This window comes from Triturus cristatus, chromosome 3_2 (assembly GCF_964204655.1).
Source record: "Triturus cristatus chromosome 3_2, aTriCri1.1, whole genome shotgun sequence".
NCBI lineage: Eukaryota > Metazoa > Chordata > Amphibia > Caudata > Salamandridae > Triturus > Triturus cristatus.
Window position 1 is genome coordinate 646,756,141 of NC_140584.1, and position 19,578 is coordinate 646,775,718.

At 47.0% G+C, this 19,578-nt stretch overlaps 2 protein-coding genes across 3 annotated transcripts in view; one reads left to right on the forward strand and one right to left on the reverse strand.

Moving 5' to 3' along the window:
- Positions 1 to 4,259, reverse strand: part of LOC146857886 (uncharacterized) — a 324,761-nt gene extending 320,502 nt beyond the window's left edge. The window contains exon 1 of one of the 2 annotated variants that reach the window (XR_014979963.1): positions 4,110 to 4,252. The gene's annotated coding sequence lies outside the window, so the exon portion shown is untranslated. Of the gene's footprint in view, positions 1 to 4,109 lie in introns of both variants that reach the window. The other variant, XM_085648594.1, reaches the window with a different exon arrangement.
- Positions 493 to 17,729, forward strand: MYL1 (myosin light chain 1). Its single transcript, XM_085648593.1, has 7 exons — positions 493 to 766; positions 11,512 to 11,539; positions 13,701 to 13,844; positions 14,944 to 15,117; positions 15,796 to 15,873; positions 16,602 to 16,644; positions 17,282 to 17,729. Exons 1-6 carry the CDS (start codon positions 647 to 649, stop codon positions 16,628 to 16,630), a joined length of 573 nt encoding a protein of 190 aa, XP_085504719.1. The 5' UTR covers positions 493 to 646; the 3' UTR covers positions 16,631 to 16,644; positions 17,282 to 17,729.
- The last annotated feature ends 1,849 nt before the right edge of the window (positions 17,730 to 19,578 follow it).

Here is a 19,578-nt window from a genome sequence, read left to right on the forward strand (position 1 = left end):
TTCTTAAAGGAGGGAGGAGAGCAAGGGGAGGGGCGAGGAGAGAAGGAAGGTCAATGGAAACAGTGATCACACCCCCAAAGCTCCTTAAATCCCAAATTCCAAGCGTGAAACCAAACCTCTCCTGTAAGTGACACACATGCCTGCAAAAAAAAATACGTGATTGATGACCTCGGCGCGAACTGAGCTACGAGCAAGAAAATGTGAAACATTAAAAGCTGCCTGTCAATGTCAACACCAGCTCGGTCTCGATGTGTCTTTGTGGCGAGTGTTTGTCCTTTTCCTCTATTAAAAAAATGCAGGGGGGAGGAGGGCAGTGAGGGGGGAGGCTGGAAAAAAGGCTCCTGGTTTGTTGAAACCCTGACCCAAAGATTCCATTTATAGTTCGAGCCTTGATGACATCCCCTGGTGTCCACCAATCCCACAGCCTGCGTCAGGCCCGCGCTGGGTCCTAACTGAAATATATATATATGCCCAAAGAGTGCCTAACACATTGGGTTCCCTCAAGGCACTGGCTGTAGACCATCAGGAGCGTCTCCTCTTCCTGGGATCATCTCCTGCAGCTTGCTTGGTCTTTTTGGTTGGCTTGGATTCGCTCCTTGTCTTTTTCTCTTCAAACCCCAACTGAAAAACCACCAAACTTCTCGCAATGGCACCCAAGAAGGACGTAAAGAAGCCTGAAGCCAAGCCTGCTGCAGCCCCGGCTCCTGCACCCGCCCCTGAACCCGTAAAGCCCAAGGAGCCCGCAATCGACCTCTCCAGCATAAAGGTAACATGACGGGGTGTGTGTGGACCAGCCTGGGCAGAGTCCCTGAAGCGCACGATGGTGGTGGCACCCAAATGTGCATTCGTGAAGTCACCTTAAAGGTGTGCTTAAGGAGAGACAACCCACTGGCTCGCCCTTCCTCGCAGCAGTACATTTGCACAAAACCTCTACCTGACCCTAAGGAGAGTACTAGTACTTTATTTTAGTGGTTTGTTGTTTGTGTTTTGCATTGTGCTGCCTTACAATGTACTTCGAAGCATTCTGCGACATTGCAAAACACAAACAAATAAATGAAGTCCCGAACGGGCTAAGCACAATGAATAGGCGGCGTGAAACTTTGCATCTCCAGTCCAGATTTGCTGCCCCACCTGGGAGATGCTGAAACAAGCCTTCTGTGAATCAAGCTGTCTTGTCTTCCAAGTCTTGCTTGGAGCACATAGTTTGGTCCTAGGCACTTTGGGAAGTACTATGAGACCCACGCTGGAATTAAACGCGGTATAAAAAACTAGACATTAATATTTCTGCTCTAGTCTTGCAGCATTTCAAGCTCGCTGTGAGAAGTGGATAGCCAGACTTTCACTCATGTGGCTTGAAGCAGCATTTAATTGAACAGTGATGCTGAAAAGGTTTCCTCCCGGCCTTTTGCAGAAGCCATCCATGCTATGACCCATTTCTCTGCTTTAAAAAAAAAGCAATCACAATTATTTGGCGGAGGTTCTGAAAACCCATTCAACAGCTTTCAAGGGGTCTCAGGGGAGCGCATATTAATCTGCCAGGAAAATACAGCGTCTTTGGAAGGAGGGAAATGATGAACAAGTAACACTTGCAGAAAAAATAAATGATCAGTCAACCCCTAGAACCAACTCGGATATGTAGCATATTCATACTTAGTAGTATGTTATATATATATATAGAGAGAGAGAGAGGGAGAGTATGTGGATTTTTACCCTCGGCCTGCCACTGCACTCTGATTTGTGCTAGACTTCTGCCCTGTTAAGATAAAACAGTAAGCATTTTACTAAGGAATCTGGCGTTCTGCCCCATCCCACGAGCAGGGGGCGCCCTTCAGTGCAGTGCTTTCCAGTGACTACTGCCCGCGTCTTACTATGCGTTTGCGGAGTGTGGACGCGGTGACATCCTTTGTGTTTTACTAACTGCTTCCGTGGGACAGCTCGCCAATGGGTAGAGAGATCGGGGCGGTGGGGGCGTAGGTCGATAAACACCACCTACTTTAGCCGTCGAGGAGACCTTACATCTCTCAAGAAAGGATTCTGGGGGTGGGGGGTTCACTGGTCGCTTTATAAGGTCCCACAAAGTGCGTCTACTGCTCTCTCAATGGCCCGCCTAAGTCCATTCCGGGCCGCTTGCCCATGAAAGGACGGTGGGCGGGTCGCCTCAAGTTTCATCTCGTCAAGATTACTTTTCGGAATAGAATGCATGTTTGTTTTCCTTTGCTGGTTAAAGTATCTTCTGCATGTCTGTGGAGAGCTGTGTGGGGCTTTTGGGGTGCATTGTTGACTTTCGATGACCTAATTTCCAGGGGTCCTTTCCCCGATCAAGTGAGATAGCTGGCAGGGGTATTGTGCATGCTACAGAGAGTTGTGCATATTTTATTTGCAAGTCGCAAGATCGAATCTTCAGATCACTGCCGTGTGCCTTCGAAGGAAGGGTTGCCACCAGGCCGGTTTTCTACCGGCACCACCGGTATTTTAATGTCCCGGCCTGTACAAAGATAAGAAAAATCCCTTAACGCCGCTGTTTTTACCCTCTGGTCTATACATAGTTCAAACAGCCAATATAAATAGGAAACACTTTTTTAAAGTGTTGTAGAGTTGAAATAACGGTCTCTTACCTAATTAAACAGGGATAGAAAACTAATGTTACAAACGAATACATTCGATTTCCTCTCAAGTTTCATGTGCAATCCTTTGCAAACTCTAAAAAACAACAAACGGCCGGTGTTTTCTCTTGAAAACGTTAAACCCCAATCCCAGGGCTCTTAACTTTAGGAGTTAAAAGTACAATATTTTCGCTGGTTTAAACGCGGCCTCCTTACAGGCTAGCCGGGCCCTGGGGAGTGCTCCATTTATATCACAAAGAAAACGCCCAAGTGTAGTTGCATTAAAGTCTTGGTGCACACCGGGGTGCGAGTCTTTTCCTGGAAGGTTAGGTTACACATTCAATAGGCATGCAGCCCGTGCTGACGGTTTCTTTAAATACTTTGCAGAACGGAGCAGAAACTGGACACTAAAGACCCTTCTCTAAACAGCTGTCTTTTGCAGGGAGACCAGGCAGTTCCTTACAGCCCCCTCCATGACAGCCCCCAGTCCACCCGCCCTCGGATATCCCCAGCTCCCGGCAACTGTGAAGGCCTTTATAAGACAACAGCTGTCCCGGCCCATCCCAGGCGCGCGCACCTGCTGCAGTCTTTTCTTAGAACGATCTGCAGTGCGGCTCAGAGATCAGCAAGGCGCTGCTCGCAGCGACCCTCTCTGGGAGGGGCTTTAAGTGTACAGCTCCCCCCCCCACCCAGCCGCCAAGTGCAGTGCGTTTATCTCAAGGCAGCCTTTACTCCAGCTCCTTAACGTGATAAAGATACCACCCACTGCAGACATCAGCAGAACCATTACAAGATGGCGCCACAAATACACCTTCTGCCACGTACCTACACAATCTTAGTCTCCGAGGGATGCAACATTAACATGAAGCATTCACAGAATGTTGTTTTTACATTAATTATACAAATCATTAGAATGTATTTAAAACTTTAATTCGTTAGGCTAGGCATGCAATTGTCGTTCTCCCAACTCCATCTATTGTAAGTGCAGCGCTACTCCGCTATTAGGTGGATTTAAAAAATTACAGTTGACAATGAAACATCACTAACAGCAACACACCAGACCGCAGAATAAATAACTAAACTTCGATCAGGATTTCAGCCTTCACGCAGGAAAATCACATTAATCCGTGTTTAGGAGGTTCGTTCATTTTAAATACTCCAATCAACACTAGTCTAGTAAAATAGCCTTTCAATGATTAACTTAATTATATTTTTATTTCAGGGACAGAGCTATGTATTATGAGAACGATTCTATTTAGGTACATAGACTATCGATTATATGCTCAATTGGTATTTGTTATCATTAGACTGCTAAGAAATGTCGACTTTCATTTTTGTCTGCTAATATTTTAAGTTTTAATCTTGCATAACGGTGTTGGTTATTAATGTTCATTCAACACATTTCAAATTTCGAATAATCCGAATCCACTAAGAAAAGCTCAATACCCATGGAATAGGGTTTGTAGGCAGCGGAATCATATAGTAGGAGTTTTAACCTAGACTTACCGGTGGAGCCGTGTGCTCTTGAAAGTCGGGAGGTCCCGGAAGATACCAGAGTGAAAACCTAAATCGAACATTTACTTTTCTAAAAGCTTGCTTTGATGCAGTACAGCGCCCCCTGCTGACCTGTTCGTTCAACGAACGGAATGAACAGGTGGAAATTTGAAAGTAGACATGTCTCAATTTTAAATTTGGACACAGCCCTTCTTTCTCCCTATCAAAGAAAGGCAGAAGAGAGAGTGGAAGGCGACCGGGGTAGGAAGTGCCCTTCCCCCTCCTATCAGTGTACGGACAGCCCGCCATTTCCCATATTCGGGCTGCGAATAAAACGACGGGTCTGCAGCTCCGCTGAGAGTCTAAACGAGCACATGGACGCTGCTGTGTAATATCTGACCGGTCCAGGGGGCTCAGTTTGCAATTAGTAAATTGGCGTGATAGCTAGACGGACCAAGGCAACTGTTGCAGAGATCTGGGCTCCCCTGCATGGATTTGATATTGGTTTTCGCACCGGGTATACCACTTTAAGCTGCCAAAAAACATCGTCCCTTTATTTTGGCTTCACCTTCCGTGTTTTTTAAATTTAAAAAATGAGTACCATTGAGTTAAATAAAGATAAACCCTGTTGGTACCCACGCCACAAAGCCCCACAAATGTAACAGCAAGAATTTTACAAAAAAATGTAATCTACCATTCAGTTAAGAAAACGGGGATGCATGCACTCGTTAGAAACGTGAAAATATGCGAAACCTACCAACGATAAACAGTAAATAATAATATTCTGATAATTTAGCGCTGTGAAGGTCTTACTAGCGCAGCCTTGTAGTTTCGAAGCGCTGTAAATTCCATTTCTATGATTCGCGTTATTTTTGATCAAATAGTAATAAAAGCACGCACACGTGTCAAACAATACCCTTTGTTCATTAACTCCACCTGTAACAAGGTGCAGCTTTACAGATCGAGCCATTCCTACACGTGAGCTTTCAATCGCCGTCTTGCTTTCACTCCCAAATGCATTCTGGAACTTGCATTCCCACAGCACTGCTCGAGGATGATTACGTCTGATGAGTGGGTGGAGGCCCAAGACTACAGCCCGTTGTGGCACTGCGGACGGGTACACTACGTGCTGCTACACTCCAATATGCCTGGGAGCTGTAGGTGGCTTCCCGAATCCCGCTTCCAACCCTCTTAGGGGCGCGTTCTCACTCAGTTTTTTTCCTCACATTTTGCATCAGTGCACTCTGGGCCCACCAATCCAGAGCTGCCTTTCGGCCAGCCGCCTACAATATGGCATCACGCTCTAGGTGACACAGGCCACATACCCTTGCCCGCTAATAAGGTCATATTTAAAGGTAGACATTTTAGGTGCAGAGACTACCACAAATGTCCTGTTCTAGTATCTTTATTATTTCATGTTTGCACAGTGCCACCTAGCAAGAATGCATCTAATCATGCATTTGAAAGCTCTCTTGACTTTTGGGGTTGAAAGGGCTACTCCAAAAATATATTCTCTACCCAGAGTTCCTTGCTTCTTTTTTGCATTATTTACACAGCACGCTAACCCAGCAAGAGTAATTTGACTTATACTGGATGTTCCCATGTGTCTGGACAAAGTTAAACCTCTCTGAAGAGTTCACAACACAAACAAAACGTGTCAGGTGTGGCTTTTATTAATTCCAGGTTGGTTTAGATGGTACCAATCCAAAGCTGTAGTGCTTTGCCTCGAAAGATATAAGACTGTTGTCATCTTTCAGCTCTGTGTTACTGGCACTTGCTAATTCTATGCTTAAAGACTTTGCTGTAGAAATGGAAAAATACTTTGTCACATCCTAGCTCAGCACAGAAGGCACTGCCTTAATCCTCTGCTTAAAAACGTACCTAGAAAAACAGACATTTGAGTTGAGCAGATTCAGAGTTTTCCTGTTGAACACAAAGGTCTCTGCAGCAGGTGTCTTAACTGCATAAGATATTTTAAAATGCAGACTTTACAAACAATTAAGCAGAACAGATGTACTGCCATGTGTCTCCTTGTTGCCAATTCCTTTGTAGCAGGGTTTTGAAAAATACATGTATAAGTTGAGGCTCAGATTTTGCATAGTGTTGCATGATTTTTTTGACACATCCTGGAAGCAAAATCTAATTTGTTAAATATTATAATGCATTCAACACTGGTGTAACGAAACTTGAGGGTGCCCCCCTGCAAGGTTTGTAGAGGGCCCCCCTCGGAACTCAATCAGGAGCCCTCCGGTCAAAGTACTATGCTGAGGGGGCCCCCTGGAGCTTGGGGGGACCCCCGCACCTCAAGGGCTGCGGGGACCTGTGTTACGCCACTGGCTTTAAATGTGTTCATGACACCTGCTAAACATATGTGTGAGGTCATAAGATCTGATGTGACTTCTTGTGATGTAACTTCTTGAGAGGTTATTGACTGTGATGCCACTGCCTGTGATGCCATGTGCAATGTCACGTGCCTTGATGTCACGTGCACACCGCCTAATTTGGTTAGCCCCATCACTTCTTTTTTTAGGACTTGTGCAATAGATGGATGGATGGATGGATAGATAGATAGATAGATAGATAGATAGATAGATAGATAGATAGATAGATAGATAGATAGATAGATAGATAGATAGATATCAGTTAAAGGATAGCTCTCCCTTTTGGGCCAAGGCTGCTTAGTGGGTTAAGGCATCTGCGTGATCTGTGCGCGTGGCACTCCTCACAGGCTTGAGTGTCTCCCCTCTTTATCGCTCAGAGTTAGATGAGTTAAATGCAGTTCAGTGGGTACAAATAATAAATTGTGCAAAAGTTGGTCGCACACTGCTCGTGACGAGCAGTGTGCGACCAACTTGGGTACAAATAATACCAGGGTTTTTTTTAGCATGAGGAAGACGCAGGCAAGCTGCAAGCGTTACATAACATTCAAATGTCATTATTACTGAAGACTCCCGAGGCAGGACAAATGGCAGACAAAACTGAACTACTTTTCAATTCATTACTTTGAATTTCTGCTCTACACAAACGTGTGATTGAGTGTCCTACGGCGTGCAGAGAGGCTATGGCTACTCACTGACCAGCACACTCTAGTAGCACACTTCCTGAACGGTACATGGTCAGCCACAACATTGGCCAGTTTGCCCCATCTTGCTTTTAACGTTTTATTCTGGTACCGTGGTAAAATTTCCTATTATATTTCCAACACTACAAGTACCAGAATGCAACGGAATTACCCTTGTAGAAGCTCCAGTCACTTGACATGGGATAGCATGCGATATTTGTAAACAGCAAACGTGTCCGTGTTGTTAAAATATACATTTGAAGCTCAGTCTAGTTGTGCATGACACTTTTAATATGTGGGAGGGGGCGGTCGGTTGAATTTGTGTCATTTGGCGTGGTTTGATTATTGTGGTGTTCCATGCACGATTTGATTTGTGGGTGGAGGGGTCGGTGTTATGAGATGTGAATGTGTATTTAACCTGTTGGATTTACCACGCAATCAGGACTTAGCGGAGCGAGACTGCAAGCGGAGCGACACTAAAGGTAAGCCCCGCCCTCCATCCCATTCCAAGCAAATGCATTGACAGAGCTCAGGTGGTGGGACACTTCTGAGTAAGATAGCCCAGCGGGCATGAGCGCCTACTACAAGCTGACTGCAGGTCATAGGGGCAGGTCCCGGCGGAGTTCATTCCGCTGCTCACCTTTCCGTGGTCCTCATGAGTAGGAGGAACAGCGGTTGTGGTGTGTGCAGCTTGTGCTAGCGTTTACCAATACCATTTAAAGAAACATGCTATGGAGAAACAAGGCCTTTGGGGTTGCCTTAGTAAGTAGGGAATCAGCTCCTTGATTTCAAACTCGCCCGCACTGCATTCTGGGAATTGAAGTATTGTTTATTTTCCCTGGACAACCTCCATGTATATTTTGGTAGTTGGTGAAGGGATTTTGAAACAAGGACGGGTCTTTACCGAAGTCGGGGAGAGTGGAGTGCGTGCGAGTGTGCAAGGCCCATCTCGCCCAATGGCAGTTTGATCGTGCGTACATTCCTCTGTGTTTAATGTCCCTTTAACAAACACACGAGTGCACCATATGTGGAAGATGGCATTTCTTATCTCAAATTCTGCAGAGCGTTCACTGCAAATCGGACAGATTATCAGCAACTAGATCCTAGCACTACATCTGTCTAGGCACTAGGGGGCGTTCTAAGATTTATCAAACAGCCACATGCGGTCATTTTCTCATTCTCTTCATATAGTGATAGTTTTTAGGCCGTGCTTGAGAGTGCAGTAGCCCAGAAGCCCATTGTAAGCAATTCTTACATAACGTGGGCTTTTGATCCACCCAGAGTGATATGCCTCTCACCTCAAGCTATTGCTTGTTTGGTACATCATTCCATCTCCCATGGAGTGCTAGCATTACAATGCACATGGGACTATTTCACATCTCAAAAGTACACGGAATTATCACACACATTCACTTCATGCATGCTTTGTATGAAGTAAACAATCCTTTTTTCACCGTAGAACCTTTTTTATTGCTTCTTTACCCGTGAATCATCTGCGAATCACACATATGTGCCTAAACACGTGCATGCCAGCATAAGGATGAACAATCCGGCTACTTAAGGCAAACACCGGCAAAGTCGATGTGATAACACTGAGGCACAGGCAAGCACAAATGCAGTTTGCATGCATTAAAGACTGGCCTATTGGATTTGCCTGTGCTTGTTTTAAAAGGAGCCTTTGGAGGACCGATGAGGCAGCTCAGCGGGTTGGCTATGCGCTGCTGAGACCAGCGGACTAAGAGCAGTGTTGGGTCATGTTATGTTTTTTTCTCATTAAGGCAATGAAGCTGAACAGGTTTGCCTCGAGTGCTACTTGGCGTCACTATCCTCTCGCCACTGGTGCGGAAATACACCCGCCCCCTTCAAACTCGTGCTCAATTGCATTCTGGTTAGTGCAGTCCTTTCCTTAATCAGCCACAGGTGAAAGTGCAGGCTGCATCCTGAGGGGAAGTGGCAAACTAGGTCTGGACACCAAGACCTCCTTTTAACACTGTGTAGCATAAGAACAATTCCAACGAAGCACCGAGGTGAGTCGATGCATTAATAATGGATAATGGTGGATGATGTGGCATTATCCTCCCAAGTCAAAATGGAGGTTGCAGCACAGCCCCGATTTCAGATCCCACTAAAACGTACACACTCTGCCAATAACATATCTATCTGCCAGTGTGCCCCCTATCATGTCTGGCAGGACGTCCCGACCCTGTGTTTCTAGAGAAAAGCATTTTGCATTCTGAGATTTTTCCGACGATAAGTACACAGTGTAATGCAAAACTACAAGTCCCAGAATGCTAACTGTTGTGTGCTGACATGTCAAAGCTCACTAGAGTTGTCGCAAATGGAGCATGGCTTCTTGGCAACTAGCGGAAGAACAGTAACTCCTAGAATGCAACAGGAAGTATATGTGAAAAACAGGTGTCGGCAGGAATATAACTTTTAAGTTTCATATGATCTCCTATTATGACCATGTCCCTAAAAAGTGTTCTGGATTCTTTTTAGTCGTGTTTAATGTTTCGCAGAAAGCGTGGTAAGCGGACGCAGAGTTTGAGTTTATATATTACAATTAAGAAATAAAAAATATCAGGGGTAGTTATTTAAAACTGTTCAGACTGCTAAACAACGAAGGAAGAGTAATTACTCATAATTGTGCATAGAGCAAAAAAGGAGAAAACTGACTCGGAGTCCTCCATAAATCGGAGTTCGATCAGTGTTTGGTGACACAGGGGCAGCCCATGGATTACCAGAGGACGATTAACTCATTTCGGAAGGGACACCCCAGAAGCACAGCTTTAGCTCCGAGAAGCGTGGATTTGGGCTTCAATGCGCAGGAAGCCCTTTAAGGCAATCCTAGAAGGGCCCATGCCAGGGCTCGCATTCCTTTTCGAAACAGAGCAATAAAAGTGCTGACAGGCGACGTTTCAAACTCAGTAAAACGGACCCCATCTCTGCTGGGTGCCTAAAAATAGGCCCGAGCATAGGTCGGGTCAAGAAACAGATCTGTCCCTCCGCCTTTGCCCTAAGAAAGCGAAGGTCTGTCCCTGGGGGCGGAGCCTGACACCTGACCCTGGCCGTGACGAGGCAGCGGGGGTACATAAGAAGGAGCAGGGCCCGGCAGTCAGGACCACACTCAGGGACTCAGCCTCCACCAGCAGACGTCTCCAGCCGCCGCTGCTCCCCAACCGACAGACTCCACCATGGTGCGTCCACTGCCTGCCTCTCTTTCCTGCTCGAGACATCCAGCCTTTCAGATAGCGCTCTTTTTAGATGGGGCTTCTTCACGGAGCTTAAGTGTTTTCAAAATGAGTCTTTAGAAAAAATATGCTAGAGGGAGGCACTGGGAATTAGCAATTATTCTATTCTGGCCAACTAATAGCTTCATGAATGCTGTAGCCTTGTGCAGTGGCCTTTGTCACATGACTCTTAAAGACGACTAAAGTGACAGAGGACATTAACTATACAGTAACTTTGAGAGAAGACAGTGTTTCTCTGTATTGGATAGACTTTAGAAAATGACACGATTAACAAAGTACCCTAGAATGCAAACACTGCAATCGGAGTTCAGTTTTTGGAACCCTTGGGTAGTTTTGTTGAATTTTGGTGGCGGGTATCCGGAGTGGGCCGTATGCTTCCATATTCGAGGTAGTTTGATGAAGTCAAACACTGCAGCTATACAGTTCCACATAGTGTGGGACAGGCGTCCATGACCCCCTCCTCTTGGGTTTGCAGTGGGGGGCAGAGGGCAGCTTTAGTCCACTACCACCAGGGCCTACCTGCTTTCAGACCAGGCGTATTGGGGGATACTTAGAGACGCTGATTTGCTTGATTTCTGTCAATGTATTCGCACTATCCTAGTATCTTGCTTTCTCTCCTTTCCTTGCAGTCTTTCTCCGAAGAAGAGGTTGCTGGTAAGTGTAACAGGAGTTTGAGTCCAGCAGGGTTGAGAGTGAAACAATGCCTTTTACTGTACAAGGAGGCCCACAACGAGACTTGGGCATTTTTGGCCTCACTCAAATGGGACCCAGTAGTTCACAGAATCCTTGCACATTTAGTTATATATTTTTTTTTCTTTTTACAATAAAAATCATAAGCCGCCTATAGTCAAAGGTGATTGGAAATGGGCATAATCTCGCAGCAGCCCCTTGCATGAGCAGATACAGGCATTCGCTTCACTGCCAGTCTTGCTGGTTGCCCCAGCTTTGTAAAAGGATCTTTGAGCTGTAAGTCTGGAGGGACGAGGCAACATTTTGTCCACCTGAAGGATTCCTCACTGAGCGAGCTGGGCGCTTTACCAGACCCACTGTGCCTTTTGTTTAAACTGTTTTCTTTTGTGGCCAATTTATTTCTTCACAACAGATCGAGTTCAGCCAGGACCAGCAGGAAGGTAAGTTGTGTGTGAGGCCTACTGTACAGTGAATGTAAGGTGCTGGGGTCTGTGGGACGATGGGGGGTGGATCGGTCTTCCTGGAGATGAGACCATCTTCTTTGAGTCTCTTAGCGCGGTTTGGTGCCGAGTCCATTTCCAGTTCAGGAAACACGGGGTGGGGAGAAGTGCTATATACCCCAACTGGTGCTACTTGTAAGCCAGTGCACCTGAAGATAACCAAGGTAAACGTAGAGGGTGCTAGAAATGTTAGTCATGTGCACGTTGTCCTCAAACATAGAGGAAAAACTTGGAATAAATGTTCGTGCGTTCAGAAGCTGCCATGCAATGTGTGCAAACTCGTTAACAGATGCCAGGGCAGGCGTTGAAGGGGCCGCTGTATTTGCGGCAGGCAGAACTTGCTAATCTGGTCAGAACATGGAAGTGAAAGGGCTTCGCTAGCAGACATGGGGGGGCAGCTGGGCCTGCCAGTTCGGGGCAGGGGAGAAGAATCCTTGGTATTTATACGGCCCTACAAGGAGTCTCAGCTGCCAGGCCCGGGTCTGAAGAGGACGATTGAAACCCACTCACTTCCCCAAAAGAAGCCCACAGAAGCCACGGGTTAGCACCTGACCCCTCTACTCAATGGTATTTATCTGAAAAATGACAAGTTTATTATAAAATAACTGGGAAGTTAACTGGAGCTGCTTATGGGTTAAGAATGCAAGTAAACAGTGTTGGTGGAGAAAAGAGGGGTTCACAGTGCTAGGAACTCACCACCCCCCCACCCCCTTTTTCAAACGCCACCTTGCTCCCTGCCGAGTTTGCCACCGATAAGGCACATGCGGGGCATTATAACGAGTAAACTAACAATAATGCTTTTTGAGGACAACCACATGCCTTTACCATAATACCACGTTTCGATCTCTGAAAAAATATAAACTCCTACGGTAGCTTGTGATCGCCCCTCCTGCCCCATTGACATTACCCACCTCTACGCACAGCACGCCCCGAAATTGGAGCCCACTATACGGGGTGAGTCCACTGCGTGCACCAGACACTTGCCTAAAATGGAGTGCGTGGGTGAAAGGCCTCCTTGAGACCTTCCTCAGAAATGGGATGGCTATATCCTATTGCAGCAGCTGGCAGAATCCGAATGGGGCTCGGAGCAGAGATCCCAAAATACCCACGTTTCCCTGCTCGACAAGGCGAGGAGAGACATCCTGAGGCAGGTGTCGGCTCCGCAGACCAGCCCCTTCCCCCCCCCCCCCCTCTTTACAAGCAGGGTGCGGCAGCCCCCGAACCCATTTAGTCATAATAGGAGGTGTGCGTGCGTGGTCAGCTGCACTTCGGCGCCACGCCTGTTTTTTAAGAGTATATGCACGACACCCCATGCGAACCATGGCAGGGTGCGCTATTGAATGCCCCGTCCCCAAACCCTCCAGCGCGCGCTCCGTGAATGGAACGTGAGCACCATCTCAAAGAAAAAAATCATTTCTTTGGTAAACACTGTAATCCAAGTGAAATCTGAAATGCACTGCTTAAAAAGGTATTTTCCAAGAAAAGTAGATGTAATCTTCAATACATTAACCACAACCCTCCACCTCCTATTCCCAGCCCACACCTGGAACGGAACATGTGCAGAACCTCTTGCAAACCAAGGCAAGTTTATTTTGTCCCAACCATCCTCAAGCAGAGAAAACGAATGGCTTCTGTTGCATTGGGGCTGAGGGGTAGGCGAAACGGTGTCCCATTATAAAGGTGTAACATTGGAACTGCAACAATGGAGACACTGGTGTGAGGCTATCTGGCACAACTGTCCTCGTGCCGTGGATTTCAAGGTCGAGGACAGGTGGGCCTTGGGAGTGGTCTCTGTGGGTGGTCATGGGTTCACTCGGGTACAACTAGGTGGGGCTGGCCTTCCCCACTACCACGAAGACGACAAATGACTCCAATATCGAGATAAAATTCGGGTGGCACCTGTAAAGATTCCAAGGTGGCACTGGCTACCCCAACAAAGGCCATCTTTGGACTAGACTGATTCGAAGCATCCCCGACCAGTTTCCTTCAGAGAATGCCCATCCCTCAGAGACTTAACCTGGGTGGGCCTTGGGATGAGTGTTGCAGTAGCATGCTGGGAAGGTCAGCGCGCACCCTCAATATTCCTTCTTCTTCCCTGCAGACTTCAAAGAAGCCTTCCTCCTGTTCGACAGGACTGGCGAGAGCAAGGTGACATGCGGCCAGGTGGCTGACATCATGCGCGCCCTGGGACAGAACCCCACCAACGCCGAGGTCAAGAAGATCCTGGGCAACCCCAGCAATGAGGGTAAGGCGCGCGCCTGGAAGCAACCGTGGAGGGCCTGGTTCCGCTCCACGCATGCGCTTTTGGGGCCTTCTCTAATGGACGCGTTCTGTCTTCTGCCGTGGCCATGGTTGAGGGAGTGCGCTCTCCCTCATTTACCTGGGGACTGCGTGAGTCTGGAGGGCGGGGCCCTTCCGAAGATCATGGCACCCTCGGTAAATCTTATCAAACCATTGTCGCCTTCTGTAAATGCTGAGTCAACTTTGAGAGGGATACATTTTGCAGCTGTATCATGTAAAGATAGATTTATTTAAAAACCGACATACATTTACACTAATGTCCGAGCTATACCTGGTGGCAAGGCAGCAGTAAAAAGTATTGTTTCGATTGCTATATTAACTATGCTTTGCACAAGGGGCCCCATATACTTTTGTTACATGTGTTTAGTACCTGAAGGGCGGCGTAGGGTTTTCATTTGGAGTGGAGAGCCATACAGTTCTTTATTGTACACCAGATTGCACCTGTAGCACTAACTACCGTCTGCTTTTGAAGGGATACCACCGAAGAAGGCGCTGTCTTCAGCACTTTGTATCTAGTGATACACAAATATCAGCTACAGAACCAGGGCACGCACGTTCTAAGACTCAGGTCAGGACCACCACTTGGACGAATTATTTGATTTTTGGGGATCTTCTCCGTGTGCCCTGGCTCTCATGCCTGCTTAAAAAAAGTGGTAACGCTTTAAAAGCAACCTTCTTTGTAGAGCATTTTTATAAAAGCTGTCCATTTGCATGTGACAAAGGACGCCATTCAAATTCAACCCAAAATTAAAATAACAAATGGCGTGTTATTATTATAATGACGAACATGAAATATGAATAGTCGGGCGGATAGATCGGAAGATCACGCAATTAAACATTTTTCTACTTAAGTTATCATTCGAGTGATGCGCGGGGATGAGCAGGCCGCCAGCGTGTCACATTGCCCTCTCCTGGGCGGTCAGTCCGCTCTGGTTTCCTGAGGCGGCTGCCTGCACAGACGTTGTAGCACAGTCTGTGAAGGATTGTAGGGCTGCCCTGGAAGGCCTAGCTGCCTCTCACGCTTGTGCTTCTTTTCCCGCCAGAGATGAACGCCAAGAAGCTCGCCTTCGAGGAGTTCCTGCCCATGCTGCAGGCCATCGCCAACAACAAGAACCAGGGCACCTTCGAGGACTTCGTTGAGGGTCTGCGCGTCTTCGACAAGGAGGGCAACGGCACCGTGATGGGCGCTGAGCTTCGCCACGTGCTGGCCACACTAGGTACTGCGCTTTCTGTGGTGGGAAGGGGGAAGTGATTCATGCGAGCAGCCACACCATCAGCACCGCGGACAGCTGCTAGATAACACACTGGGCTAATGCACCAGCTTCAGAGATTCGTGTGCAAACTAGTTTTAAATCCTGTTCTGTCCGGCGCAGGTTTTCACACTTCGAAGCCGCTGAAAGGGGTACCATTGTCCAAGGGTATTGTAACATGGGTAACATATCTCCAAGGGATAAGCAAAGCATCGAGCGCTGAGCATTGTAGACTTAAAGAGCCACGTCGTGTGGAATATCAGAAAGAAATGTAGAGGGAATGTCAGCGGGGATCTTTAGTTGGTTCCGGGTGGCGTGATGGGAAGGGCCCGAGGCTTGATAAAATGGAAAGACTGTAGGGTTCCCTTCAGTCTTGTGCCGGGCTGAGGAATAGCATGCTTACCAAAATACACCCGATTCAGGCGTGAGACACCCGTTTTTATTTTACCCTTCTCTCGCCTAAAATTGCCGTAACTATGCATGTAAGGAGGCGGGGCGGAAGGGAGGGGTTTGGAATGTCCTACCCTTCACCCCCACCCCTAACTCCATGTTTTCCAAATGATGACCTGTTAGGAATACGCAGGTCCGCCGTATATGGAGTCTGCACCCGGCCATCATTTCTAAGTACTTCTTCTATGTCTACAGGTGAGAAGATGAAGGAGGAGGAGGTAGAAGCCCTGCTGGCAGGTCAGGAGGACTCCAACGGCTGCATCAACTACGAGGGTAAGTCCTGACTTCCGACCTTTCCCTGAAATCTTTCAGTTTATGACCTCCGTCGTGCTTGTATCATGGTATGGCGAGGGTGTTTGGCGGCAGGCAGTGTTTTCAAAGGCATTTATTTGTTTTCATTCAAGACACTTTTCCTTTTTAGTAGGAAAGGTTCTTACACTGGACGCCCCCCATTTTACATCAACATGCAGTTTCCATAGACTGCTGGATCCACCGTCCATGGGGATAATGTTATTGCACCTCACTAGAGTCGCTCTTAGGGTGGTGAACTCACCCATGCCTTTACATACAGATCGGATTACTAATCTAAAGATTGTGACGTTGTATTTAATCCACATCCCTAGTACGTCCTGGAGTAAGTAGTACACAGGATATCACCATACATTTACTGGGCACATGAGTTGTCGTGACTACACTCATATTTAAACCCTGCTGAATCTTTAATCTCGCCATGCGCTGCAAAATGTTTACCTCTGCATGAAATGTGCGGAGTGTCAAGACGGTCATTTAATCTTTCTGCCCTTTCAGTTCATGGCCTCCTTACCAGGACCGCCTCTACAGTCCATATTCTGGTAGCAGATTCTGTAGCATGCACATCTTGTCCAAGTTCCCAAAATCCTTTGAAAAAACTTCCAGATATAAGGGTTTGATTTTCATGTATTCTGTTTCTTCCTGCTTTTAGTCTTCTTGTTTAACAGTGTCTCATTTGTTTTCTTCCACAGCTTTCGTAAAACACATCATGTCTGTCTAAGCAGAATTCCGAAGGTAGGTTATCATTTTAAGCCTATAATCAGACACCACGCTTATTTAATTCTAGGCATTTATGCATAAAGCTGGGCAGCCAAACCCCGCCTATATACTGATGAATGATTGAATCCCAACTATGTAAGCATTGTATTAGCAGTCTCTTATGAGCAACATGCCAGCAACAGCAAGGTTAAATAGAACATTTGCTTTAATTGCTGAGAGTGGGCACAGAGGGCAGCTTAAAAAGTTGGATCTAAAAGCAAGTCCAATACCAGAGCAATCAATGTTATGCCTAGTATAGGGTGGGATAGGAATGCCCTGGGAAGTAAGACGTGCATAGCTTACAGACACTATGCCCCATTTGCGATGTTGCATGTCATTCCAGAAGAGGACTGTCTCAGCCTTGAATTCGAATACAGATTGCATAAGGGGAAGGGCCTACATGTGCTTAATTGTAGGTTACTGTCTAACACATACTGTCCCCAAATCACATACACCAGTATTGTGGATTTTCAGATATTTAAATGCATATTTTGGGGCTCTATCAAAGGTTTTGCATTTCCAGCTGTTTTGATAATATAATCCCTTTTGTCTGACAAAATGGAAGATTATTGATGCCAACTGGTACTGATAGATTTTCGCCTTCATTTTTCAGATCTGGTATCATCTCTGAAGACCTGGTGGTATGGAGATTCTCAAACCAGCGGACCGCCCCCTCCACCCAGCAGCACAAACACACTATGGACACCAAAAACCAGGACTGTACTATATGTTTCCCCGCCTTTTTTGTACCATAGGAATTCCCCACTGAATCAGCAAATATTTATACAAAAGGAAAATAAAGAACATTTGCCGAGGCGAAGAGGATGGACAGAACTGCTCTTGACATCTGAGTGTTTTGTGCCTTTGAGCAGCCAGTGTACAACTTGAAAATAGTGACAATAAAACAGCTGTGGTCAGTCTGTGGCAGTAAAGTCTCCTTTTTCTCCCATATTTCTTCTAACCCTTTCCTGAAATCCCCATGGACATAACATCACGGCAGTCTTAACTTATTGTCTCTTTGTTGGATTTCACAAAATAAAGTTTTATGGAAAAAATGAAAAGGAGGTAACATTTTAATTTGGGAATAGGCTGGTGGGGATGGTTCATCAAGGTAAATAACACCAGGATTAGGGGGAGGCGGGGCGGTGTACTTTACTACTTTTTTGCACTTGGAACAAAGTGTCCCAAATGCTATTGCAATGATGTGCTATGAACAGAGGTGCAGGGTCCCGCCCTGCACATGTAAGCCCTGCCATTGATGTAAACTTTCCTTATCGCATCTACAAACCCATGCGTGCAGTCTGGCATTCAGAGCAAGAGCCGGCTCTCAATCCCTGGCAGTGGGTCTCACGAGGAGCCAGTTTCACCGCATAGGAGTGACTCTAATGGAGGGAAGCCCGGCTCCCTGAAACTGAGTGCCACTAACTGGGTACGAATTTCATCTAAAGCGAGAGTCACACTGATGAGAGCAGGACTTAATAAGAGGCAGCCTCAAAAGGACTCAATGCCAACCACTGACAGTGAGCGAGTACTACTGGGATTGAGTCTCCCCTACAGGGAGGTTGTGATTGCCTGGCAAGAGTAATTATCCTCTTCGACTTTATCAGTCTTAAATATTTCAAATGCATGTTTTTGATTTAATATCCCTTGGTCTCGATCGAAGTTTCCCAGCTGTGAATGATGCTCGTGATGTCCTGGGGCGCTTGTGTGGTTGAAAGATGACCAGGGTCATGGGGAGGGGTTGTGCATAATCCTGAACTGAGACTAATGCAAGTGCTGTGCATTGCTGGAGCTGTTCCAACAGCCAGTTTCAAGCATCCTTCTTGTGTAGTGCCTCGGTTCTCAAAAGGCGCCCAGAATCAGCATACTCCGTTCCAGACAGCCTCCGTCCGCTGGACCTCTACTTCTAGATGGACCAATTTTCTGCCCGTCTCTTTCTGAGCCTATACTCCGCCCTTGGTGTAGCCACTTGCTCTCTCAGCCTCCCGTCAACTAGCCTCACAGGTTCATACCTTCAGACTGGCCCCTGCCCTTAGCCCAGCCTCTGTTTTGAGCCAGCCCTCCCTCAGTTGGAAAACTCAAGTGATCAACTCTGACATTTCCTAGAAACCACTCCCCTCAGCCTGCCCTACTCACAAGCTGCCCAATACTCACAGAATGCCCCCACCAGCATTGGCACATATGTGCCCCCCCCCCCCCCCTCTCAGCTTAGCCCATTCAACCTATCCGACTCAGTCCACCGTCTTTCATCCTGAACCCAGCTCAATCATGGGCCCGGATCTACCTCCTCCTAGAAGCCTCCCACCTTCCCCATCAACCCTGCCACCCCTAGACTGCTGCTCACTCACACCTCTCCGCTTACTCCGTCCACTGTCGCAGATGCACAGCCGCCGCCCCCTGCCGCTGTTTCTGCTCACACTGCCTCCCAGCTTGGAGCACTGCTTGTTATTCCACACCCGGACACCGATGCCGCGAGCCCTCTCCTTTGTGCAGATGGCGCTCCAATATCGGCTGAAAATCTCTGCTTCTATAAAGAGGTCCTTTGATCAAGGCTCGATTTGCTCTGTTTTGCTTCCTTGAGACCTTTGAGACCTCCGCCACCCACCTGGGATGACCAGCTGGTGGTTTCCAGGGCTCAGCATCAGCACTTAATTGTCAACACTTGCGCTTGTGAGAGCCTGCCACAAGTTGGCGCTGTCTGGTGAATTTAGAGATGACCACTACAACAGTTAATGATTCAATCAATATACATAACAACTATTATCTTTTCCCCAAGTAATTCTTATAGCTTTAGGGGCCTCTAATTGTCTGAATGTCATCCTTGCACGAGCTGGATGGTTATTAATTGTGTTGTTATTATCATTAGCAGCATGGGAGGGACAATGTGTGGTGCAAGCTGCACTGGCCTCC

Bases quoted from the DNA above. Each gene is read 5' to 3' on its own strand.
- MYL1 (XM_085648593.1), top strand. From the start codon at position 647: ATGGCACCCAAGAAGGACGTAAAGAAGCCTGAAGCCAAGCCTGCTGCA. The intron at 11,540-13,700 runs GTAAGTTGTGTG...TCTTCCCTGCAG, and splicing joins CAGCCAGGACCAGCAGGAAG to ACTTCAAAGAAGCCTTCCTC. The intron at 15,874-16,601 runs GTAAGTCCTGAC...TTTCTTCCACAG, and splicing joins CGGCTGCATCAACTACGAGG to CTTTCGTAAAACACATCATG.